Source organism: Abramis brama (genome assembly GCF_963993115.1).
Source record: "Abramis brama genome assembly, chromosome: 20".
NCBI lineage: Eukaryota > Metazoa > Chordata > Actinopteri > Cypriniformes > Leuciscidae > Abramis > Abramis brama.
In genome coordinates, this window is record NC_139982.1 from 5,515,646 (window position 1) to 5,543,335 (window position 27,690).

At 37.7% G+C, this 27,690-nt stretch overlaps 1 protein-coding gene and 1 long non-coding RNA gene across 2 annotated transcripts in view; both read left to right on the forward strand.

Moving 5' to 3' along the window:
• LOC311070380 (epidermal growth factor receptor-like) overlaps window positions 1-25,307 on the forward strand; it is a 37,470-nt gene extending 12,163 nt beyond the window's left edge. The window contains exons 2-8 of the mRNA XM_084094205.1: window positions 20,893-21,044; window positions 21,281-21,467; window positions 21,625-21,744; window positions 21,853-21,921; window positions 23,386-23,504; window positions 24,355-24,496; window positions 24,862-25,307. Of these exons, the coding sequence (XP_083950331.1) occupies window positions 20,893-21,044; window positions 21,281-21,467; window positions 21,625-21,744; window positions 21,853-21,921; window positions 23,386-23,504; window positions 24,355-24,496; window positions 24,862-25,103 (1,031 nt within the window). The 3' untranslated portion in view covers window positions 25,104-25,307. The remainder of the gene's footprint in view (window positions 1-20,892; window positions 21,045-21,280; window positions 21,468-21,624; window positions 21,745-21,852; window positions 21,922-23,385; window positions 23,505-24,354; window positions 24,497-24,861) is intronic.
• Window positions 1-27,690, forward strand: part of LOC311071474 — a 72,047-nt gene that overhangs the window by 36,981 nt on the left and 7,376 nt on the right. The gene's annotated exons all lie outside the window — the stretch shown is intronic.

A 27,690-nucleotide genomic window follows, 5' to 3' on the forward strand; every position in this document is an offset into this window, starting at 1 on the left:
TTATTTAAATCTACCCTTTACTGTGTCAGTAATTTGTTAGTCAGAAAAATATTAGACTACCTTAAAAGTATTGCTTAATTAACAGACTGTGTGCGTTTTATATCACTAGTGCAGTGTCCGTTCTCGGAGAATATAGCCGCCCTGCTCGCGTGAGGTGCGCCGCTTCCCGCTCGCGCTGTTCTGTAGTTTACTATTAATTCTGAACGTGTCGCGTCTCGCGTGTCTGTCTATATTGCACCAAATGCGACACTGCACTCCCTTGTGAAGTCGATTGGATGAACGGTTCTCGAAATAATCAAAATGCAAACGGACAGACAGACACATAGAGATTACTACCTATATTCCTTACTGAGCACGAAGCAGCAGTGCAGCCAGCCACAGGTGCGGTTCCCGAGTGTTCTACGTGGTGCGCTAAACTGTGGCGCTGTTACAAAATAGCCTAAATTAAAGCATTTAAAGTTGTGGATAAAACATAGGCTAATTATATTTAGAATACAGTAATATATAACTGCTTATAAAGGAATAAATATCAAGGAGTAAATCAATGAAAATTTCTTTATTGGTGAAAAAAAAAAGTTATACCGTGATATTATACCGTCACCGTTCAAAAGATGAAAAATACCGTGATATTAATTTTAGGTCATATCGCCCACCCCTAACGGAAGTCAAGTTCGGAACGACATGAGAGTGAGTAAATGATGACAATTTTCAGTTTTGGGTGAACTATCCCTTTAAGGTTTTTAAATCACCAAAAAAAAACAGATTCCATGGGATAATTTGTACTTTTTAAATGATTATACATCTCTACATAAATATAGTGTCAAATGGACAGTTTTTTTTTCTCAGGGACAATCTGATTTCTCGATTCATTTGCAAGAGCTTTGCTTGCTGCCTACAAATGCTTATTTTTGAAAATCCATTGACACAAGCCTCCACCTACTGATAGGCCACTCACTCCACGTGCCTCTCAATAATGTTTATTCTATTTCCGCATTATTGTTTAGACTATAAAATGAGTTGCAGAATGCCTTGAAACCTCACAATCTCTTCACCATCCTGATTTGCTGTCCGATTGTCCTCATCTGTCGCCGAGCTCCCACACTGTTTGCACACGCTTTGCATGACCCAGTGATCGGTTTTGCAGACGGCCGGCTGTAATTTCTCTCAGCAAAACCTAATGCCCAGCGTCAATTTCCTGTCTTTAATATCTGCATACTTCCCCCTCCACCTCTGCTAAGTTTTCATCATCCGTCCTGAACGCTCTGTCAAGAGTTACCAGAGCCCACTCACGGCTCCATATTGAGTTCCCGGGAGGGCGATTGTAAAAAACTGTCCGTTACTAAGGGGCCTTCGGCACGTGAAGGCTGGTTGTTTCTGGGTCTTGGTGCCTCTCCCCAGTGATTGGCTTTTCCCAGAATCACATCTGCTGAAGCGGTTGGAGTTTCAAGAGCTGCGGAGAAAGTCAAACGAGCAGACCTCCTGCTTTGATAAACTGTTGAGCAGTTTCCTAAAACTGGCGAAGAAGTCAGTGCCTCATTTTGCTGGAGTGACTCTCTCTCTTTGGCAGAGAACAATGAGGGTTTTCTTCAAGCAGTTTTTGAATGTTTCTCCATATGACCGCTATAAAGGAAAGAGCTGTGTGACAGAAGTGTCATGTTTTTGAGTTCCTTTGTCGTTCACAGTCGTGTGGCGGCTCTGACAGTTTGATTGTGAGATGATTGCTAATTCTGTGACGTTTGCCAGCTCACGGGAAGTCTATGTTTGGAAACATTGAACCTGCACGTCATGGAGTTTATAGTATTTCCATTATTGAGTGAGCCACTGTGATGGAAAGAAACCTTGGAATCCAGGCTGGAAAAAATAAATGTTCCTTGTCGTTCTTGACATCTCAGTAGGGTGTGGCTTCATGTGAGAAGCTGCCGTTTCTGCAAATCCCACATCATTCCTCATCACATTTAATTGACCAATAGAAAAGACCACTGTGTAATTCCTTTTATTTATTCCAAGGTAGGGAAAGGGAACAGAATCTTGTTTAAAACTAATTGCCAAGTGCCAAGTTCTTAGAAATGGTATATGTGTGTGTGTGTGTGTGTGTGTGTGTGTATACATCTCTCTGTATATCTCATATGTATATAACTATCACACACAGGTGAAACTCGAAAAATTTGAATATCGTGCAAAAGTGATAATTTTGATGATTATGGCTTACAGCTTATGAAAACCCCAAATTCAAAATCTCAGAAAATTTGAATATTACCTGAAATCAAAAAGGATTTTAAATACAGAAATGTCGGCCCTCTGAAAAGTATAATCATGCATATGTATATAGTTATATATACTAAATATATTAGTTTCACCTTTTAATTTGAATTACTGAAATGCACGAACTTTTGCACGATTTTCAAATTTTTCGAGTTTCACCTGTATAGGATTTATTTATTACCAAACAAACGATTAATTATTTTTTAATTAATGAAAGAAAAAAAAACACACACAAAAAAAACATTTAACTATCCTAAATAGGTAAACTTGTCTGATATTTCAAGAGACAACTTGGATTTGGTGACAATTTTTTAAATATTAATAATATTTTAACAAAATTAAGAAAAAAAAATATTAGGCTACTTAAGTTTTCAATTTCAAAAACACCATTATAAATTTATTTTAAATTATTTTATTATTTATATATTTTATTATATATATATATATATATATATATATATATATATATATATATATATATATATACTACAGGGCCGTTGAATGCTTGAATCTGATTGGTTGAAGAACGTTCTAAGGTGTGCATTATTTTCAGGGAAACGCACAGCTAAAGTAGTTCCAGGCAGGTCTTGACCGCATTACAGTTCAATAATAGAAAAAAAAAAGAATGAACGAATTCATTAAAACGATTTGAATTAATACATAAATAATAATATTGATGCACATGCTTTTCTGTCTCATTATTGCAACATCTCTCTCTAATAATTGCATTAATAACTGCATAAAGCCGGGGACACACTTTAAGACCGGTTATGAATGTAATTTGATACTTATGACTGATCATCATGCCCAAACGCGTGTTCAGCGCGTTCAGTCTGTGTTCAGAGTCGGTGTTTAAAATCTGCTGCAGTCGATGAAAACAGTCAGAATGTGTCAGCTAGTCGTGTGTCCCAGCATTAGTCTGCTATCAGTGGCTCAAACCTCCGTTACTAACTCTAAAATGACGTTTTGGAATTAGCAACGGAGGCATGGGATTACATGCGTAAGAAATTAGTCCTACATACAAGAGCATTTTAATGACAAAAACTTTACAAACGTCTTGAAATACATAATCTGAACAATGTTTTGAGGTGTGGTAACTGTAGTATAAGCGAAATAATTGACTTCAGGCCGTTGAATTATTAGAAAAATAATAATTTTTCCGCTTCGCGTCGTGACCGCATTACCACCTCGGGTGTGCATTATTTTTCTAATAATTCAACGGCCTGTCGTCAATTATTCCTTACATATATATTTATTTATTTATTTATTTATTTTGGATATAAGGACATTTGTCCATATTGATCAAAATGAAATATCGAAATTGATATCAAAATGATCAAAAATAAAACAATGCTTATAATAGGTGTATCCATGCCACTGTATTGATTTAATTAATCGAGCTGGTCAAAATTACAGCATCACGGCATTGACTGTGTGGTGCGTCACACTGGCATTCATTTGCGGTTATATTTCATTCACTATTGGAAATCACTGTGGTGTGATATTGGAGGGAACACGTTGTCCAGGATTTTGACAGAAGCAATAACACGGCAAACAGAGCCTGTACTGTGTAAAGCGTAAAACATTTACTTAAATATTTGATCAAACAGTGCCAGTTGTCCTATAGCAATATAACACTGCTTATGAACCCTTCGCTTCTGATTTCTAGTGTCTCGTGTATGTGTATTAGACGGACAATCTGGGAGGATGCAGAACAGTTGTTGTTTTTAGAATTATTCTTAGTCGTCCAGGTGCTTGTTCTCAGATCCTTTGAATTGAAAAGTGCTGTTTCCATTTATTATTCCATGAGGTGTATATTTAGCAAATCTTAAAGAAAAAAAAAAAAAGAAAACGGTAAAGGAAAACATTGAGAAACAGGATGACAGTTTTAGGCCAAGAGCTCCTGACACACATACGCTGAAATGCACACTAATGCAAGAACGCGCAGAAAAAAAAAAACGCTGTTTATTGAGCCTGTAACATATTCGTGGTTGACAGTGGCCCATTTTGAAGTCTGGAACAGTCTTTTATCCTAAAATGTTTTTCAAAAAAGCCAATTGAAATCTCAGCATGTCAGCTGTACTGTCTGCATAGTCAGTGAATTGCTGACTAAACAAAGATGTCAAGAAAGATGTTTTTTTTTTTTGTTTTTTTTTTTAAGCAAAGGCAACCATTTTGATTCACCTCTTTCCAAACCTGACCACATCGGACCGGCCTTTCAAACCATAATTTATAACTTATGTTCAGAAAAAATTTAATTTGAGGCAGAGCTTGTAAGGAAATCTCCCTCAGCCAAAGTGAAACATTCAGCTCTCAATAACCTCCTGTGTCTTCATGGATGATCAGGTTTCAAAATAACACTTGATCCGAACAGGCAGCAGATGCCCTGGGATAGGTGATATGGCTATCAGTGACACTCCCTCTACACACTTCTGTTGTGAGAACACAGTATAGGACATGGTGTGAAAATATAGTAGACATGTACGAAGTGAATTGTAGTGGATCTCTTTGTTTACCTGCTTTGTTTAGTGTATTGTTGCTCTCGGGTGAATGGCCACCGAGGCAGAATACAAACACCTTCGGACACAAAAACTTTGCTTTATTTTATTTATTGCCATTTTGCCTTTATTTTATAGGACAGTGGAAAACTGAAAGGAAAGTGGAGGAAGAATGGGGTCAGGACATAACCCAGGCCAAGGTTGAACTCAGGATCCCACTGCGATACAAACTGGTTGAGAGTTTACGTCTATTTTTAGGTCTTTTAGGGTGTGTTTACAATTGTCAGGTTTGGTTCGATAAAAACGAACCCTGGTGTGATTGCTCTGTTAGTGCGGTTCATTTGAATAAGTGTGAACGCTGCCATCTGAACCCTAGTGGCATCAAACAAGCGGATGGGTCTCGGTCCACTTCTAAACCAACTCTGGTGTGGTTCGGATGAAATATGAACACAACACCGAACAAAGACATGTAAACTAACCAAAAACAGGATGTGATGTTACAAGATGTGACCCTAAAGAGGACAGAATGCTCAAGCAAACCTGTTTTTTCACAACGTTGCCCATTACAGTTTGGTTCAGGCATCAGAACCACATCTTCTTGCTGCAGATCTTCATTTGTGTATAAAGTCCTTTACACATTTCATAAACTCTTCATGAGATCTCAGCTAGTACAAATACTGTGATATACACATACAACGAGCGAGTTAAACCCAGTACAGCATTGGTTTAGATGTTCGGCAAGTACCGTCACAAAATATACTTAATAAAAGCTGTTTGTTTGTTCTTTAGATTCAGTCTTAAAAATGACAGTGTGAACGCTAAGCGAACTAAGAACTAAATGTATAATTTTCTTTTTTGGTCCTGATCAAAAGAACCAAGAAAACCGAACAACCAGTGTGAACACACTCTTAAAGTACTTTTTTCTTCTTCTTTAAAATGATATATTTATGTTTTCATTGCAGTGTAATATTCGGACTTTACTATACAGTAGGTTTAGGGTTTGGTTTAGTGTTAAGCTACTTGTAACTATGCATAATTTATTAACTTTTTCTAATAAAGAGTTACCAAACATTTTAAGCTTGACTGATAACATTTGCAGACATTTTATAGAAAATTATTTAGATTCACGTTGTAAAAACAAACAAAAAACAAATTGCACTAATGGGAGTCACAATATTAAAATTGGTTAAAATCATTTTCTGCGGTAATCGATAGTATTCCACGAATGTTTTTGGATTTATAATGTTGACTTGTATTTAACATGGAAAATTCCTTTATAATCGATGCATTTCCAACTAACAATGGTAAAAATGTCTATGCTAATAAATAAATAGATGGATTTTGCATCCCAATCATAATTAAGTGTCATTTATCTTGGCAAACATCAAGAATTAGAAAATCTTCTTGAGTCAAATGCATCCTATCTCAGTAAACTTGGACTTCAGTGATATGCATCTCGGATGCAGGCCCTGCTGGATGTGGTTTTCCCAGCCCTAGGCTCTCTGCCGCTGAGACTTGTGAGAACAGCTCAACTTTTTCCTCTCTTTCATTCTTTCCTACTCCCTTTTAATTCACCGAAGTCTTCTACTGTTCAGTGCAACGGAACCAATTCATCACCGTGCAGCACATCCTCATGTTGACATATTCATATCTGCGATCGCTGTGTTATTTGCTCACTTTGCCGAAGGCATTTTTGGCTAAACCTCTTCAGATGTGCATTAGGGATATTAGATGCTCTGACAAAACTGACATGGAAACCTCCACAGGCATGTTTTCACATGAATGCTTTCAAAACTGAAGAAATTCAGGTGTGATTGCAATAAAAGCAAGTGTATGGCTCATTTAGAGTTTACTGGGATCTGTTGTCTTGCTTCATATCCACTTGGACGTTTTTGACTCATGTTATGATAGCCTGATGATTTAGCCTTGGTTTCTGCAAACCGTATCTCTTGATTTCATTTATATCGCACGGACCAGTGTCTTTTTAGTCAGACTGTGTTTGTTTGGTCTAGAGGTGCGTTATGGTAGTCCCAAAAGCGAGACTGCATGTCTCGCCTGCAAGGTCTCGCAGCAAGTGTTGATTTGCAAAGTGGATCTAATCCCAGACGTCCCACTATTCTTTAGATAATTCTTCGGTTAATTTGACCAATATCCTCCAAGCAGAACAGCAACTCCTCGTAATGAATGAGGCAATGCATGCCATAGTGTTTGGGGAAACATTAGTGCCTGCAAATGTAATCATAGAACCATTACATGAGATGAGATTCTTGTGAAGTACCACTTCAGGGCTGAAAAATTTGAAACTTTTGTGTTAAAAGTCTTTTTAGTGGCAAAACAACACATGTCCTTAGTGTTAATTTCATTAATGAAAAAAATATGACGAAAAATGTTTGTTGATTACCTTTTGACCATGACTAAAACAAAACGATGAGATGACAACGACATCACTGGACTAACTTTATCAACATGCAATATTGTTGCAGAAAAAAAGAAATACTTTACCAAAATCTCTCTATATTTTCTTCAACAAAGAAGAGCAGAACAAATATTATAGACTGTGTATTTTTTTTTTTTTTTTTTTTTTAAAGCCTCCACCAGCGTTCATGCTCGAGGTTGCCAGATATCAAGAGTTTAAATCCCCTAATCAAAGCCTTTTCTCTTAAAATGATACATTTTTCTGCCATGTGTTTATTGATGTATGTTGGAGTTTAACAATCTCTATTCATTCAGATATTCTGCTCAAAATAAAGTGTTATACACAGCCAGTCTGTGGTCGTTCACGAGTCATTTGCGCTGTTTGCTGCAACTAAATCGGCCATCAAACATTCAGAAGAGCTGCACGACTCTGGATAAATGGAGAATCACAAATTTTTAGTTTTTATTTCAAACAGAGATCACGATTCTCTCATGAATTTGAACAGATAACTAAACAAAATAACATGTAATTTACTAAAGGCTCTGACAAAATGTTAATTGCTGCAGTCTTTTCAATATATTTAATCTAAATTAATGATTTAAAAAAATCAGTTTGAATGAATGATTCAATGACTCGTAAACACTTATTCAGCATTTTTGAACGATTCTCTTTAACAAATAATTCAATGACAAATACATTTTCTAACAGTCACTTGTCGCCACCTACTGGTGTAACGATGTAATTGATACAATCGTTATTTGAATTGCTTTGAGATTACTTTCAAAAGGTGATTTCCTCTACTTTGATCTATACTGTAGATAATATGCATATTTTGTAACACAGAAATGATTATTCTGTGTGATTGAAAAGACTGTTTGTGAAGCTTTTTCATACTTATACATGACAACTGCTCTCCCTGGCTCAACTGCAGCGCAAACACAGATATGAATTTTCGCTGCAATTGTACTTGGAAAAGGTTTAATAGACATATAGCCGAATCACTGTCATTTAAGAATAATATTGCATGGGTGTTTGAATCGAGATCGTGATTTTATTTAAATGGTTAATTGTACAGCTCTACTTCTCAGTGATAAACTGTAATAAATCCAAGCATAGATCTCAATCATATTGTTTGCGATTGTGATTGCGGAATAAATGCGACCTCTATATCTTTTAATATAAAAACATTAACGTTTGGTATTACTATTAGGAATTTGGGAAGTTTTTAGCTTTGGAGATAAACTTTTGAGTTTTACCAGTTTTCATAATGGAGAGAATATGGGTTTGTGCTTATAGGTAAAAGTGCAATAAATTGACAACCATCATGCTCAATAATCAAGATTTTGAGCTAAATTAATTGTGATCATCATACCATTATGCTTTTTTAATTTGATTTTGAATGACTAAAACTAGAATAACGAGACTAAAAAAAGAATTAATGATCAAGTAAAGCTGTTAAAAACTAAAAAAGACATTTGACAGTACCAAGACAAACACAAAATGTACTAAATTAAATTAACACTAATACCAAGACTTGCCCTGTAACCTCAACACATAATTATGGCGTCTGCAAATTCAGAATATGAGACAAATAGGAAGTGACAGATAGTGGAAACAAACTAGTCTATTTTCATGTCAAATAATGATCTTGCAATTGACCATGCTTGAGTCACAAACAGACTTCAACATTCAGCATGCCAAACACAACAATGGTAGCTATACTAAATCAAGAGTAAATCTAAAGTAAATGATCAAGTAAATGATCAAGTAAATGATCAAGTAAATGATCAAGTAAGTGATCAAGTAAATGATCAAGTAAGTGATCAAGTAAATGTAAGTACTGTAACTACGCGTTTGTCAGTACAAAATACCATTCCTATTTCACTTTACTTTGTTTTTTACGTCAATTTACAATTGGTTTGCATGCTTTTTTTTAAGTAAGTCTAACTAGATTTGTTACGTTTGTTACTCCCAACACTGAAACCTACGTACTGTTGTAAAGTTTTCTTCCATCGAAGCAGAGACCAGTGAGACAGTTGGGATCGCGTTCAACAGAAGTTATTCTTTATTGAGAACTCCGCTGTATGCGGCTGTAGAAACTTCCAACATGATCTAACTGAGGGAACTTTACATGGTATCTTATAGGCATTTTAGGAGGAGGGACTTTGGGGGTGGAGACAAATACAAACAAAGCATGTAAATGAGTAAGGTAACACCCTAGACTGAGCTTGTTACCAGTATCAGTCTAATCAGCATACCTATAGAAATGCTGATACTGGCAAGGAACTCCTGTTCCAAGGGCCATCACAGAGCCATTAAAGACAAAACAGGCGTCTTGGGGCTACTGGCTCGAGCCATTAAAAAAAGTCAATCAACCTAACGATTCAACGTCTGGGCTCCGAAAGGTGAGAATCTGTGTGATCTGACTCATTTAACTTACACTGGTAAAACTCAATAAGCTTAATTTATACCTCAAATGCTAAAATCAGTATTCTTCACCGTGATGTCATATCTGAAATATATTCTTAAATTTGTAACCCTTCAGTCCCCCGTTTGAGAGTTCTTAAAAACTCTCACAAAAATACAAATTTAGACACATAAAGTTCATTCTTGTAACTGGTGTAAGTTACAGGCACATATAACTTGCTCTGTGTTGTTCATCTGTAATTGCATGCTGACACAGAAACAAACATGCAATTTAGGGTCCGTGAATTTTTCTCTGCGTTGTGTTTTTTTTCATTTTCTCTTGTGATAGTTCATTCAGCAGTGGGTCTGGTTGTCTTCTTGAGGTTGGGGCTTCATACGCAGATGTGACGGTCGTTGCATATGGATCTCGGAAACGCCATCAAGTTTTATCTGCACACTGTAAGACAGAAAACAGAAAAACAGAGAGCAGTATTTCTTCAAAACACTACGGTTGTAGCAGTTTAAACACTATGGTTCTATCGTTTTCAGAGTCTACTGTTGTCGTTTCATTCTTTCCCTATTTCTTAATTTATTTGACACCTATGGACCAGTGAGGTAAGGATGGACTAATGGTTGGGAAGGGCCTATAAGGGAATCTTCACCACAGGGTTGGCCCCCGAAAGCCTGTTGCTTCCAGTTCTTCCTGGGCTCCTCACTGTCCGTGTCCTATTCTGTCCCTGTGTTGTGTACACACTGTACAGTGTGTGAGAAAATTGGCACATTTCCATTCTCCAGTGAAACATCAGTCCTAGTAGACATCATTAACAGAGGATGGTTGTCTGACTGCAATATTCTGTGGCATAACATTTAAGGCTGTGAGTATACTGAATGTCCCCCAAACAAAGGCTGAGACAGTCACTTTCCTTTTGTTCTATTAAACAAAAATAAGTCTTTCATCTTTGTTGTAAGTTACTGGGGAAATTAAGCACTCACAGCCTAAATGGTTAACACCGTATCAAGTTGCCCCACGAGTTTAACGAGGAGGGGAGGGGCTGCTTCAGAATATCAAGCAGGCTAAGCAGAAGCTGATTAACCTTGTTAACTTCTTTAAAGTTCTTTTTGCTTTTCCTACACTCATTCATCCAATGGCCAGGTTTACCACAGTAATTACAGCTGCCCTCTCTCTTAGGACATTTGCGTTTCTGTTTCTCTGAATTGACCTTAAAGGATGCTGCTGCAATTCTTACTCTCTCTTTAACATTAGAGTCTCTTTCCCAAATAGCTAACCTGTCCAAGTTGTTTTGCAGGGTTCTACTGGACCAAGTTAATTTTAAGTAAGGCAATGCATTTTTATGTTCTGACATAAGACCCTGAAACCATGCCCTAACTAGGGGACCATTATCACCTAACACCTTCTCTGGAGTGTCAGCGATTCCGCTGTAAGCGGCAGCGGTCTGGCAAAATCTTTCTGTGTACTCACAAACAGTTTCCCCCTTCTTCTGTACACAATTGGTAATTTTCGACCAATCGATTTTGGGTCCTAAGATATTCTTTAGGATTTTCAAAACACCTTCTCTCAAATCGCCTTTACTGACATGTTGCAGTTCGGAAGTAACAGCAGACTCAAAATTGTTGAATTCAGATTCAGTTAGAATTTGTGACATCAGCTGTGTGACTTCCAGCAACGACATGTCGTAAAGATGCATTTTACTGAACAATGCTCTTCTAAATTCAGAAAAATTTGTGCGTGCTGAGGGTAAACTCTGGGAGAGTCTATCTATATCCTTAGGACATAAAGATGTTTTGGCAACCGTTTGTATTTGGACAGCAGAAGAGTTTGGAGTAACACTTTTAGTTCCCTGAGATCTTCTCCTAGCCCCACAAACCTGCACTGAATCTACAGGCTGATCAGTTACTGATTGGATGGCTACATTTGTTTCAAAGACAGCTTTTAAGTCAGGATAATTGTTATCAGGCTGACTAACTTCTTCCACATCAGTTTTTTCTGCATCTTTGTTGCGGTTTACTTTCTTAGTCAACGAAGATATTCTAGCACGGAGCTCTTTGATCTGTTTCTCTAGCTCGGAGTTGCGCTTAGACTGTTCTGTAGCTAGGGTTAAACCAAATTCTCTGTGACAACAGATAAAACTTTTCACACTGTTCTTGCGAATACTTTCTCCTAGTACCTTCTTACAATCTTCAATTGACCAAACTTTGCCTGGATCAATGGCAAATTTCTTTGTTAAATTCAATCTGACTTTCTCAGTCAGGATTGAGTCCATGTGCTCTGATAACAAAGACTTAAACTCATTGTCTGTCCATAAAGGGGTAATCTGTCTAGTACTTTTCCTAAACATTTTGTGAATTTCTGTTACCACAAACAAACACACACAAAAAAAAAAACTTCTCTCTACTGTCTTACCAACAGAGGGTACAATCTTATCAGCACATGACGCTAAATTTCTCTAGCTCACAGATAGGTCTTTTCTAAGAAGAGCATACACACAATATTAACATGTAACTGTTAATCTTCCCTGCCAACAACAAGGGATAAATTTCATCTCTAAAAGAAAAACTTTTTTTAGAGGCTTATCTTTAGTTAACCAAACTCTACAGCTGTTTGTTAACTTCTTCTCTGAACGGCGCAGAGGAAAAACACATTTGTACTGGTCTGCATTGGTTCTTTGAATGGAGTGTAACTCACCGAATCGTTGGTTGTACAGAAAAAAATTCGTCTGGAACTCAGTCAGCTTTGTTGAGATCTTTGAGCTTGAAGTTTCAGGATTCAGTCTGGAACTCAGTCAGGCATTGAGATCTTTTTGGAGCTTGAAGTTTTCACTCTGGAGGAAGCTGGAAAGATTCAGTCTGGCAATCTTTGTCAGATCTTTTGTTGAGCTTGAAGTTTCAAGATTCAGTTCTTTGAGCTTAAAATTCTTTGAGTTTCCTTCTCCATCCGGGTCACAAGGCACCATCTGTTGTAACGTTTTCTTTCATCGAAGCAGAGACCAGTGAGACAGTTGGGATCGCGTTCAACAGAAGTTATTCTTTATTGAGAACTCCGCTGTATGCGGCTGTAGAAACTTCCAACATGATCTAACTGAGGGAACTTTACATGGTATCTTATAGGCATTTTAGGAGGAGGGACTTTGGGGGTGGAGACAAATTCAAACAAAGCATGTAAATGAGTAAGGTAACACCCTAGACTGAGCTTGTTACCAGTATCAGTCTAATCAGCATACCTATAGAAATGCTGATACTGGCCAGGAACTTCTGTTCCAAGGGCCATCACAGAGCCATTAAAGACAAAACAGGCGTCTTGGGGCTACTGGCTCGAGCCATTAAAGAAAGTCAATCAACCTAACGATTCAACGTCTGGGCTCCGAAAGGTGAGAATCTGTGTGATCTGACTCATTTAACTTACACTGGTAAAACTCAATAAGCTTAATTTATACCTCAAATGCTAAAATCAGTATTCTTCACCGTGATGTCATATCTGAAATATATTCTTAAATTTGTAACCCTTTAGTACTTGTGTGCAACAGAGGAAGAAGCTTTACAGCGAGTGAAATGAAATCAACACAGTATCACTTTCTGGTAATAAAGCCAATAATGCATTTAAAGTACACTCTGTGAAATAAAATACATGGCTCTTCTGTGGGTGTTTTGCATCTGGCTCAGTTCAAACACGTGTCTTTCTTCCCAGTTCTCTCAATTTCGCCCTTTCCATCCCTCTTTCTTGCTCCCTCAGCCCTCCCCAGAGGCCACTATAGCATCTGGGTTTGGAGTAACACAATGACCGACCCCATACAAGGAACTTCCTGAAATGTCAGAAGGGCTTTTTTTTTGGTTTCTCTGCTTTATTACTTTTTTCAAATGGTAGTGTTGTTGGTTTTTTGAGTGTGTGAGTGTGTCTCTGTTTGTTCCATCTTCTTCCTGTGTGTTCTTCAAGTCCCTGATCTGGAACACCCCCTCATTTCCACAGTTTTGAGTCTAAATCCCACTCATTGGATCCACTCCCGGATGGAATCCAGAATTTAGCTTCAAAGACACAGAATTCATTATTGTCATCTACACCCTGAGAATCTTTCATTGTGTTTTGATGCTATCTTTGTTTACATTGCGCCATATGTAGCGGAATACACCTCCTCTCCTCAGCCTCAAACAATTCTGTCCTAGCAGGAGAGGGAAGTGTGGGCTTAATGCACAGGAAGACCTGAGGAAATGCTTTATTTTCCTCATTAAAACTGGAAGTGGTCCTGAGAGGTTTAAACTGCTCTTGAAACCTAAAGCCTTGAGCTCTAGATCCAAGAAGGATGATTCAGAGACTTCAAAATTACTTTACAAAAACATCTGCCTTTATTCTTGCAAGAAAAAAAATACGCATGTGTTCATTTTTGTGCAATCCATCTTCCAGACGGACAAATGAAACTTTCAACCAAAGTGGGGATAAACTTGGGGTCACGTAATGAAATTTGGAAAATAATCATCTAAATGAATGTTATCTTAATATGTTATTTTATACAGGGAGTTCCTAATTTAACCTGTTATTTTTGGTGTAAATGTTTATTAAAAAAAAATATATATATATATATATACAATAAAAATATATTTTAAAAATGAATACATTTTATTATAAAACAATGATCATATTTTTAATTTTTGTTTTCTCACCTTCGTGTGATTAATTGTTATTAGTTTTATTAATAAATTGGCATATCATATAAAAAAAAAAAAAAAAAAAAAACGACTTATACCGACTGCATGTTCAATGTTGCAATGTTCAGTTGAATGCCACACTAAAAAAGGCCAGTGTGTTCTCTGAATAAAAGACATCATTTTAATTTGATGTTACAGGTGCCTCCAAAGAATAAATAATGACATATAATTACATTAGAAATAATCTATCATTGCTGTTTCCTCATAACAGTGGATTTATTTTCATGTAACTCAATTACATGATTTGAACAGCTAATGCCATTCCAGGTAATGACACTGCATTAACGGAAAATGATCTGTTCCATTTAGTCTATTTTATGTTGTCTTAGAAATGATTTTAGTAAAAAAATATTATTATTGTCTGTAAAAAAAAAAAAAAAAACATATTATTATATTGTCTTAAAGCTACATTCAGTAGTTTGGTGCAAATTTAAAGCCACCATAAAGTCACAATTGACAATTCTTGTTTTTTTATGGAATATTGCAGTATGGATTATAAATGATTTATCCATACACGTCAAAAAAAGAAAATCATGTTCTCTCGTAATCTTGAATCAAAATAACTTCCCCTCCCTCTTGCAGCTCATCTCTTCTCTTCTTTGATGATGTGTTTACTGGCATGAGGGCGGGGCAACCAGTCACTCACATAAGATCGACCAATAACAAACCACAACCATCCAGTCAATTTCCCATGGACAAAATCAAGTCCTGCCCAACATTTTTTCTTGTTCAAGAAGCCGTTTTACCTCACAACAGGAAACAAAAGACTATCGCAGCTTTTATTTCATGCCACCTACTTCCGGCGAGATTCTGAAGTGTACATCTGATTGACACTTTACTATTCTAGGTCACTATTAGTAGGTCACATGACAGTAACAACATGGTGGATATACAGTAGTACGTTAAAATTTCATTCATACTAACCAAATGTAGTACCTATGCGATTTCTCTGTTTTTAATCAGCCATTGAGGAAGGGGGATATAATCTCAGATGACAGCTGCCATTTTTAAGCAGGAATTGTCTCATACTAACCACCCAAACAAGCCTTTTCTGAAGAATTTTGTAGTAACATGCTAAAGAAACAAAACACGCTCACACCCTCTTCAAGAAAGATCATTTATAATGCGTGAGTAGACAGTAAATTACATTTTCTTCCGTATATTGCAACAAAATGTACATGACTAATGTTCTTCTTGGTGTTAACCCTGTATGGATGCATGGGAACACTTAACACACATAATAAAGGACGTCCAGCACACCTACAGCCAGGGGCAAAAAGTAACACTCAAACAGTTACGTCATATGCAGAGAGGAACAGTATACCTACTGAAGTTTAGCCAGCCTAGGTAAAGCCTCACCTTAATATGGCACTGGGCCAGAAGGATTGCGAGAAGGAAGTGAGCTAACAACAAAACAAGTGACGTTACCTCTGGTCATAATTTCTTCATCACATGATAAGTATCATCTATGTAAATGGTAAACATCCTACTGTCTCATAGAGTCATGTGTTTTATGCAACATCCAGTGAAACCAACCAAAGTCATCTGCTCTAGAAAGCCTTCATTCTGCATGGGACTGACCATATCGGCCATCCTAGATAACACTGTCAAAGACACTGTTTATGAATTTATCTTGTCCGGTGTGTAGGCGATAGGTTGATGGCTTTACTCTGCGCTATGAAACGCACTGTTGCACTCATTGCAATGAGAGTATAGCAGAGCACAGGGAACCTGTTGTCTCACCCTCAGTTTTTCCTACTGAACTGTTTCTTATAACAGAGGCCCTCTTCTGTTCTTCAGAACTACTTGCCTTTCGTCCTTTTGTAACATTATAATAGTCTTTACTGTCAGCATCCTTGCTGTCTGTATTAATTAATTAATGCTTGTAAAATCTTGATCGGAGCATCCATATAAATAATGCTACATGATAAAAAGTATCAGCCGATACTGCTTCTTATCGGTATCAGCCGATACTGCTTCTTATCCAACATGACATCATGACTTTGCGTAAACATACACGCCACTTTCAAGTCAAGTGACGTGTTATCTATACGCATTTTGAGCTATCCGCGTGTATGTTCACGCCGAAACGAACCGTCATCTTCCGCGTGCATGTCTACGCCGTTAAATGTCCGAACGAAACGGAGCAAAATGTATATCTACATCTGGGGATCGATATTTTTTTTCCTAGGATGGTAGGGGAAGACTCATAAATGGTATTAACCCCAGTGACGGGTAGGTTTAGGGACGGAGTTGGGGTAGGTCATATATACAGTAATGAGATCAGTCTGTCTTATCGGTATCAGCCGATACTGGTTCTTTTCGGTATCAGTCGATTCTGCTTTTTGTGATTGGTATCAGCCGATTCTGGTTCTTATCGGTATCAGTCTATTCTGCTTCTTGTGATTGGTATCAGCCGATACTGGTTCATTTCGGTATCAGTCTATTCTGCTTCTTGTGATTGGTATCAGCCGATACTGCTTCTTATCGGTATCAGCCGATACTGTTTCCTGTGATTGGTATCAGCCGATACTGGTTCTTTTCGGTATCAGTCTATTCTGCTTCTTGTGATTGGTATCAGCCGATACTGGTTCATTTCGGTATCAGTCTATTCTGCTTCTTGTGATTGGTATCAGCCGATTCTGGTTCTTATCGGTATCAACCGATACTGCTTCTTATCGGTATCAGCCGATACTGCTTCTTTTCGGTATCAGCCGATATTTTTTTTTATCGGTATCAACCGATACTGTTTCCTGTGATCGGTATCAGCCGATACTGGTTCTTTTCGGTATCAGTCGATTCTGCTTTTTGTGATTGGTATCAGCCGATACTGGTTCTTATCGGTATCAGCCGATTCTGCTTCTTATCAGTATCAACCGATACTGCTTCTTATCGGTATCAGCCGATACTGCTTCTTTTTGGTATCAGCCGATATTGCTTTTTATCGGTATCAACCGATACTGCTTCTTATCGGTATCAGCCGATACTGCTTCTTATCAGTATCAGCCGATACTGCTTCTTATCGGTATCAGCCGATACTGCTTCTTATCAGTATCAGCCGATACTGCTTCTTATCGGTATCAGCCGATACTGCTTCTTATCAGTATCAACCGATACTGCTTCTTATCGGTATCAACCGATACTGCTTCTTATCGGTATCAGCCGATACTGCTTCTTTTCGGTATCAGCCGATATTGCTTTTTATCGGTATCAGCCGATACGGTTTCCTGTGATTGGTATCAGCCGATACTGTTTCCTGTGATCGGTATCAGCCGATACTGGTTCTTATCGGTATCAGCCGATTCTGGTTCTTATCGGTATCAGTCGATTCTGCTTTTTGTGATTGGTATCAGCCGATACTGGTTCTTATCGGTATCAGCCGATTCTGGTTCTTATCGGTATCAGTCGATTCTGCTTTTTGTGATTGGTATCAGCCGATTTTGGTTCTTATCGGTATCAGTCGATTCTGCTTTTTGTGATTGGTATCAGCAGATACTGGTTCTTATCGGTATCAGTCTATTCTGCTTCTTGTGATTGGTACACGTTAAAGAATGCGACCCAACAATAGCGAGTATCCTCCATGATAAATCTCACCTGCTACGTCAACACCTCATCTCACGGTACAATACTAGTTTTGCTAAGAAGACTTGAAGGAGGGGTTTCTGTAAATGTGTTGTGCAGTTCATCCATTCAGTGTTCATAGAGAGAGGCTTTTTGCACTTGTGTGACTATAAAGCTCCATTATTCAGCTCCTGGTCTCAAGCTGGCTCCTATAAACTGTCTCAACATACATGTATCTTGAAAGTGGAGTCTAGCTTATCCTAAAACTAGAAACAACTTTGACCTGAGGCTAGTTGAGTTGTTTGGCCTCTCTGTTATCTAAGCCTATTAAAGAACTGACCCCCACACAACAACCCTTTCTACCACTGACATTGCACAATATATGCCTAACTAATGCAGTGGTTCTCAACTGGTTTTGGTTCAGGACCCAGAGTTGACCTTGAACATCATGTGGTGACCCAGCACAGCACCAAAAGGTCTTTAAAATCCACATTGAAAGTATTAAAATCACCATGAACTTCACATTATAATGTGAATAATAATATGTTTTAATCACATTTTGAATCACAATTTTAATTAGTTTTTTTTTTCTCCATCAAATCATGAAGCCATGGTCTAAGCTACCAAATAATAGATGAGTTTGCACTAAAATACCATACAGTTTGCTGTTTATTTTATATTAATATAGTTTGTTTTGCTTTGCACAATTGTTTAACATTGTTTTACCCTGCAGTTTGTTACCTTAAAGGGATAGTTCACCCAGAAAGTAATTCTGAAAGTCATTTACTCACCCTCAATTATGAATTTCTTTCTTCTGCTGAACACAAAAGAAGATATTTTGAAGAATGTTGGTAACCAGACAGTTGACTGGCCCCATAGTATTTTATTTCCATACTATGGAAGTCAATGGGGTACATCAACTGTCTGGTTATTAACATTCTTCAAAATATCTTCTTTTGTGTTGAGCAGAAGAAAGTAGTTCATGCTTGATGGTGAGTATTACATAATTTTCATTTTTAAACAGAAAATTTCATTTAAATTTTATTTCATTTACTCAACCTCAATAGATCTTCTTTTATTTCCCAAAAGATGACAGAATTTTTTTTGGTAAACTAGGCTTGCGACCCATTTGTACGTCCCCACCACCACAATTGAAGACCACTGCAATTTAGTATTGTATAGTGATGGAAATATTGAGGATAAAGTAATGAAAGAATTACGGAGAAAGAAGAGAAAGGACTGTAGCAGAACAGACCAGAAGGCATGAACACATCACTGTTGATTCATTGTTTTGTATTTGTATTGAGGTTACTTTTTTCTTTCATATTTGTCTTATCTAACGTTTGAATGCTAATTTCTTTCAAATGAGTGGGAATTCCCATCACCCTTTCCAGCTAATCAAGTGATGTCTTAGGAAGTCACTTTTGAAATAACTGGATCTGTCTTCTGTTGCACAATAACTTAATTATTACTTATGCAGTAATGCAATTATTCACAATTTTACAGTCTGATGCATCTATTAGCGGAAACTGCCAAGATGTTGGTCTCATAGGGGATATCTTGTGGTGCAAAATAGGGGTTGTTGATACAAATTTTGTCATTAATCATTGACGCCTCACAGTTTTATCTGTTTTGATTGCTACTTTTTTCATAATGGTGTCTCTGCAGCAATATAGACCAGAATGAGTAAATGTAGTAGTTATTTTTTCCCAGATGAGTGTGTGAGAAAGAGTAAGTTCTCGTAGCATTCATACGAGCTCTCTCTTTGCCACAAGCACTATTTATCTTGGCCCACCGCAGTCTTTCCTTTGCCGCTCAGAGCACTTAAAACAAACGCCCACCTACACTGAATTCTGATTGGTTCATTAGCTGCAAAAGACACCTACGTGCCTCAGATTGGCTCCGGCTCTAGCATTTACATTCACAGATGATTTATTACAATCATTTTAGTCTTTTATTTGTATTTAATAAAGATTTTTGAAATGGCTTGGCCAGAGCCTAGACTTAAATTCAAGTGAAAACCTGTGGTTTGACCTGCAAATTGCAGTCTACAGACACACTCCATCTAATTTGTGTAATTGGAACAAATTTGCATTGCAAAATGGGCTAAAATTCCACAAATGTGAAATAAACAAGAAGGCTCAAGACTGTGATTGATGTTAAAGGGCTGTGTATAAAGCTTTTTATGCTCAAGCAAGACTGTATTTGATTAAAAAAAAAATGCAGGAAAAAACAGTAATATTGTGAAATATTATTACAAATAAAATAACTGTTTTTGACAGTTAATGTTTTCAAAATATATATATATATATATATATACTTAATTCCTTTGATGGCAAAGCTGATGCCAATTTGGTGCTCAAGAATATCATATACATAATTCACCCACTATATTGCTAAATGTACCTTATTTTTCATATAAACAGACAAATATACCAGTATGGCTTCTCTTGAGACTCCTCTGCTTCAGAGCGGTCATAGTTAATGATATGCTAAAGCTCGCCCTGTACGTTGATGCGATTGGTTGAAAGGGAGTTTGCGACATAAGAAAAACTGGAGATTTCAAACCTCATTTTTGAGACCGTCTTTATACTCAGCTTATGAATTTGCACATGGTTTAAAAATGTCACAGACATATAAACAACATTAAAAACTTTTATATATTTGAGGAAACTGTGATAGATGTGTTTAAAGAATTATTTGATAAATAGAAAGTAAAAAAAAAAACAGCATTTATTTTGAAATAGAAATATTTTGTAACATAGCCTAATAAAAGTCACGTATGATCAATTTAATGCATCTTTGCTCAATATCTTACTGACCCCATGTCTTACTGTATTATTGAATGAATAAAACTGATTACAATGTGTTTGAAATTATGTTCAAAAATAATTTGGTTGGGAGGTTTTAAACAAATTGCAAAAAGAAACCAAAAGCATTTTTGCTTCTACTGGAATTTGAGTTTTATTATGCTTTTTTCCATGAAGGCCCCAGTGGATTGAATTGTTCTTTCTTTCTCTCTGTGTGTTTAAGTGTGTCAGGGAGCGAACAACAAACTGGCCCTTCTGGGAACAGTGGATGAACATTATCAGATCCTGGTAAAAATGTACAGCAACTGCACCGTGGTTCTGGAAAACCTGGAAATCACATATCTGACTGAAAAACACGACTTGTCTTTTCTCAGGGTATGGTATATATATATCTGTTTACAGACACTACGTTCAGTGCTATTTTACTGTTATCTTACTGTTTGGTTATTGTAAGTCATCTATATACATCTATATCTAATACTATATTTATTATATTTTGTATTTCATGACAGATGCCTCAACGATATTTAAATTATGCAGTATAACAACTCTTTATATAGTATTAGTGATGGATGTTAGTGAGCTTTATGTGTAATGTTTCTGATTTTTAGAGCATCCAAGAAGTTGGTGGGTATGTTCTTATTGGGATCAACTCAGCTCCCAGCATTCCCCTTGAGAATCTGCGCATCATTCGTGGCCACTCCCTTTATGAAGACAGATTTGCCTTGACCGTCCTACTAAACTCCGACTACAGCATCGGACAAGGCGTGAACCAGTTACCACTGACTAGCTTAACTGGTATGTGGTTATATAAAAGTGTTCTTTTCTTCCAAATGAGAATAACACATGCTTCTAACTGACCTGTGTGTCTTTCGCACATTTGTTTTGTAGAGGGAATAACATTCATTAATCTCCATGCCTAGTGCTGAAAGTTATATTTGGAAAACAATAATAGACCTAAAATTTACCAGTAACAGTTATTTATGTAATGTGGAGACCATCCAGTGGACTGATATTCTGAACATGGAGACCCAGCCTACAATCCTAAAGCCGGCACCAAACTTGGCTAGAGACTGTAAGTCCCTCAAGATTATTATTATTTTTTTTTAAATATACACGCATATTAAATGGTACTAATTAATTTTGCACGTTGATTAAGAATGTTCTACTCTACCTCCCGCAGGTGAGAAGTGTGACCTGAGCTGTCCCAATGGTTCCTGTTGGGGCCCTGGCCCTCAAAACTGCCAAACAAGTAAGTGGTCCTAAAAACTACTCGAGTAACTGAATCTGAATGTTTTTCCTACTTTCAGGCTTTTTAGTAAATTTGTGAAAACATTCTATGTAGAAGTGTTTAAAAAAACACAACAACAACAACAACAAAAACACAGAAACCTGTTAAAAGCTAGAGACTGGGAACACAGATACTTTACACTACTATTCAAAAGTTTGGCTCTGAAAACAGTTTATTTGAAGATTCAGTCTCTATAAACACTGCCTTTCTGATAGCCTACTCTGCTCTGATTGGTCAGTTGACTCAGTCTGTTGTGATTGGTCTACTCTCCTCTGATTGGTCAGATAGCTCAGTCGGTTGTGATTGGTCTACTCTCCTCTGATTGGTCAGATAGCTCAGTCTGTTGTGATTGGTCTACTCTCCTCTGATTGGTCAGTTGACTCAGTCTGTTGTGATTGGTGTACTCTGCTCTGATTGGTCAGATAGCTCAGTCTGTTGTGATTGGTCTACTCTCCTCTGATTGGTCAGATAGCTCAGTCGGTTGTGATTGGTCTACTCTCCTCTGATTGGTCAGATAGCTCAGTCTGCTGTGATTGGTCTACTCTCCTCTGATTGGTCAGTTGACTCAGTCTGTTGTGATTGGTGTACTCTGCTCTGATTGGTCAGATAGCTCAGTCTGTTGTGATTGGTCTACTCTCCTCTGATTGGTCAGATAGCTCAGTCTGTTGTGATTGGTCTACTCTGCTCTGATTGGTCAGATAGCTCAGTCTGTTGTGATTGGTCTACTCTCCTCTGATTGGTCAGATAGCTCAGTCTGTTGTGATTGGTCTACTCTCCTCTGATTGGTCAGTTGACTCAGTCTGTTGTGATTGGTCAACTCTGCTCTGATGGTCAGATGGCCCAGTCTGTTGTGATTGGACAACTCTCCTCTGATTGCTCTGATTGGTCAGATAGCTCAGTCTGTTGTGATTGGTCTACTCTGCTCTGATTGGTCAGTTGACTCAGTCTGTTGTGATTGGTCTACTCTGCTCTGATTGATCAGATGGCCCAGTCTGTTGTGATTGGTCCACTCCACTCTGCTCTGATTGGTCAGATGACCCAGTCTGTTGTGATTGGTCACTTACATCTCATGTCAGAATTTTTTTTGTAATTGTAATTATTGTGAGAATATGGCTAAAACTGATACATTTATGGATGTTTTCAGTAATAATAGGTTATGGTTATCGGTTATCTTAAACTTGGGTTATCTTGTTTCATGCTGTACTGGTTAGTAATGCACAATACCACTGCAAAATACAGTGAATTGACAGTTTTTGGATTTCTGTAAGGATTTCTGCTTTTTGAGTAGTTTTTTTTTTTTTTTAAATGCTCCTCTTTAGTTTGTGTAGTTGATCCCTGACTTATATTTCACGACTGCCGACGAACATTACTTGACCCCTACTTGTCTGTTAGCATCTCTGAAGTTTCTTCTCTCTCTGAATCTAGTGACTAAGGTGATCTGTGCGGAGCAGTGCTCGGGCAGGTGTAAGGGACACACACCTATGGACTGCTGCAATGAACATTGTGCTGCTGGCTGCACTGGACCCAAACCAACCGACTGCCTGGTGAGAAACACATGTGCAGATGCGTTAGATTCATTTCCCAACCATTCATTGTTTGCTCATTTACCACATACTGTATGCTATATGTGAACGTAAATACAGTTAGTTAATTAGGTTAGGTATTTATGAACTGAACTAGTGTGAATAACAATAGCAGTATGAATCAACATTTGAGAAATTCACAGCCACTTGAATGTGTTAATAAAAACTAAAATAACCGTTTTCTATTTGAATATTAAAATGCATTTTATTCCTGTGATCAAAGCTGACTTTTCAGCATCATTTCTTCAGTCTTCAGTGTCACATGATCCTTCAGAAGTCATTCAAATATAATGATTTGCTGCTCAAGAAACATTTCCTGTTATTATCAATGTTGAAAACAGTTGCTATACTGCTGCTATAGAATCTATAGAAATCTTTGGTACAGTCCTGTTTCGCATGTACATACTATGTACTTCTTATAAGTTACCTTAAATTACCAGTACTTTCTTGGGGAAGTACACTGCCAGTACACTATAGTACACATACTGTAAAATATAGTGCAACCACATCTTTTGTAACATTTTAAATCTTGTTACTATCACTTTTGATAAAAAGCATGCTTGCTGAATAATCAAAATATTCATTTTTTTGTTAAAAACTTTTGAACTATAGTGTACTATATAGCATATAAGCCTCTGAAAAAAAGGTTTGACAAGAAACCTTTTAGAAGTGATCTAGCGGCTGGAAACATTTGTTACAGTGAAACATTCATTACCAATGAAGTGCACAGCTGCAGTAAATGTAACCTCAAGGGCAATGAAGATGATTTCGGACTAGTTGCCTCATGGGAAATGCGGTTTGTTTTCTGCAGGCCTGTAAGGACTTCCAGGATGAAGGGACATGCAAGGACGCATGTCCACAGCTCATGCTTTACGACCCTAACACCCACCAGATCGCTCTCAACCCTGACGGGAAATACAGCTTTGGGGCAACTTGTGTCAAGAAATGCCCACGTAAGGCCAGGCTGAGACACGAATCTTCGAAAACTGCTATTTATTTTATTTTATATTTTTACTTGAAACACACAATCAGATTCTAATTATTTCTTTCATGCAAATTCAAAGCTGTTAGGTCTTGAATTCTTGCATTCTGCAGATTAATGTTTTAGGTGTTCAGGGTTAAAATCTAAACAACACAATCCAGGTAAAGAGAATCACTCTGGTGTGGATCGTGAGCCTGCAACTCAAACTCTGGTTTCTGAATAACATCTCAGAAAGCAGGATAACTATGACAGAATGATTTGACGCATTACGATTGTGTTGCTGGTTGGTTGTGGTTAACGAATCTGGAATGACTGATGGTTTGATGTTTTTCTCAGGTAACTATGTCGTGACAGACCATGGGGCATGTGTGAGAACATGCAGCCCTGGCACCTATGAGGTGGATGAGGGTGGAGTTCGGAAGTGTAAGAAGTGTGATGGCCTGTGTCCAAAAGGTACAGTTGAGACTGCCGGTCAGGTCGGCAACAAGATGGGTTTTTTTTTAGTGGAAAGATTGTTTGTCTGTTTGTTTTCTCTCTCTATTTTTTCTAGTTTGACAAACACATTAGTCTTGTTTTAGTTGCATTTACAACTGTATTCTAATATAATTTAAAATATATAATTAAAACTATGTAGAAGGCATAAAAACGACAATCCATTGCAGTGTCTGTTAGTGATCTGTCCTTACATAGTATTGCACATCAACTATTGTAACTAAGCTTTTCCAACAACACAGACAACATATAGCCATGATATGTTGTATTTCAATAAAATAAAATAAAAAACACACACTTATGTGTGTGTGTGTGTGTACACTATTGTTCAAAGGTTTGGGGCTCTTTTAAACCAGTTCACCAGACCGAGCCAGTAATCAGAGATGAGCTCCTGTCCACTCTCTCCCATACACTCACAGAGGCGTCTCATCTCAGAGGGACATCTCTCTTCTTCACTGCAGCGGCACTTGGGTCCTAGTTAATACAACAATAATGAATCAGTTATTTGTGTTGGTAAATTCACTCCAACCCTGTAATGCCATCATTACTGTGGGTCTGTATTAGTCTATCTTCATTATTCATTATAATATAATAATAGTAATAACAATTGAGACTATTTAGAAAAAAAAAACTGTCTAATTAACAAACAAAAAAAACACCCAGATAATCAAGATAATTGAAAATCAAACTACTCAATTGATTAATATTGTACCTTTTAACTTTGTAACCACTTTAGCCCCGCCTGTATCAGCTCCATCAACAAGTTATCGATGCGTTGACCAGTGTCTCCTCTTGGCACTGAAGAGCTCGAGGAGCTTTGGGCTGTGCTTGTCCAGCTGTGACAGAAACGTCCAGGGGAACCACAGTACATCTCCAGAACTCCTCGTTCACCTGTAAGACAGCAAATGTTTGACTGTTATTTAAGGGGGTTTAAAGATTAGCAACATTTGAACTTTATGCAAAGCAAAAAAGTGAATCTACTACCTCATGTCCAAGTCACAATTTCCAAAAAGTTCTCAGAAGTGAGTAGTGTCAGGAAAAACTGAATGATAAGTCACTTAACTGGAATGGTTGGAAGAGGGCAGGCCATCTTTCCTTAAATTCTGCCACACCAGGAGACTTGGCAACACTTCCTTCAGTGGCACATTAATCTCCAACCGACGATAATCACTCAGCTAGCTGTGGCTTCGTGTGTGTCTGTGCGTCTGTGTGTCCGTGCGTCTGTGTGTCCGTGAGTCCACTGCCAAACTCTGTCGAAGCCAAGACAATGCTTTTGAAGAAGTTACAAACACCTCTGAAACATTGAACTATCACACACAGACAGCATTACTTATTCAACACACACACAAACTGTCTAACAAACTGTTTAACGAACTGTTTGAGATATTCGCACATTCAAAGTTGGCGGTCACAAAAGTTTGTAGGAAACAGAGCGATACTTTTTTACCAGATGGTGCCATTTTTTCAGGTTTGGCCTATAAAGCAAATACTCACTTTATTCCTGTTTTCTGCTTCAGCATATTAATGAGCCAGTTGGATAAATTATGCAGCGATAATTGTGTGGGTGTGTTGGTATGGATGTCAGAGTGAGGTTTGTATGTGTGTAATAAAAAAATTGTGTTTGTGTGTGTGCTTGTAATATTTGAGAGAGAAAAAAAAAAATCCAGGACTGCGCCCAAACGTATCGGTTACCAAACGTAACCTCTGTTCTCTCTAGAAGAGGGAACGAGTATTGCATAAGTAGCTTACGCTGCGGGAAAGTCATCTTTTTTTGAGCCAAAAAATTATCCTTAATTTTTATTAATCTTGTCAACGCAGTGCGGCAGCATGCAGACCTAGAGCAGGCATACTAGCGTGCCCATTGGCTGCCCTGCGGCAACTGCAGCAGCCTATCGCTGAGCCCTTGACGTCACGTCCAATGAGCGCGCTTGGCGCGCTTCACGTGTCACAGCCTGTGAAAAGGGGTGTGGCTTAGCGTATATAAGCAAGGCTCAGAGGTTGCTTCACCAGTGTTGCCAATTTAGCGCCTTTGTCGCTATTTTTAGCGACTTTTCAGACCCCTTTAGCGACATTTTTTCAAAAAAGCGACTAGCGACAAATCTAGCTACTTTTTGGACAAACCTCAGTAACCTCCAAATGTTGCCAGCACAGTCCTGCGAGCGCGAGGTTTGCGTTCTCCCTGCCGTCACACACCTCTCTCTGCGTCTGCCCTGTTCAGTGAATGGCTGAGGGCAGCAGAACGAAACAGACGTGAATGAGCAGTGTTGTTTCCACGGACTTATCCACTTATCTTTTGTTTTATATTTAAAGATTTTAATTTTACCATTTTATTTTATTACTTGTGCTTATCACTTGTAATACTCACTATCACATGCTTTAGTTCACCCAGTTTCCGAACTCTCTCAATTCAGATAATTTTACACATATAAAAAATAGTCATTCAACAGCTGTATTGTCTGACAAAAAAAAATATAGTACATGAGAACAGCTTTATTGGACATTCGGCTATATTATATTATAGTATGTAATATTAAAATACAGTATGTGAGCATGATTTTAACGAGAAAAAACATTAGGCAGGCAGAACGCAAGTATGCCGCGATGACGTCATGAATATGCTAATTGACGTATGACGTCATCTAGCGACTTTTAGCGACTTTTAGGGGAGGCGTT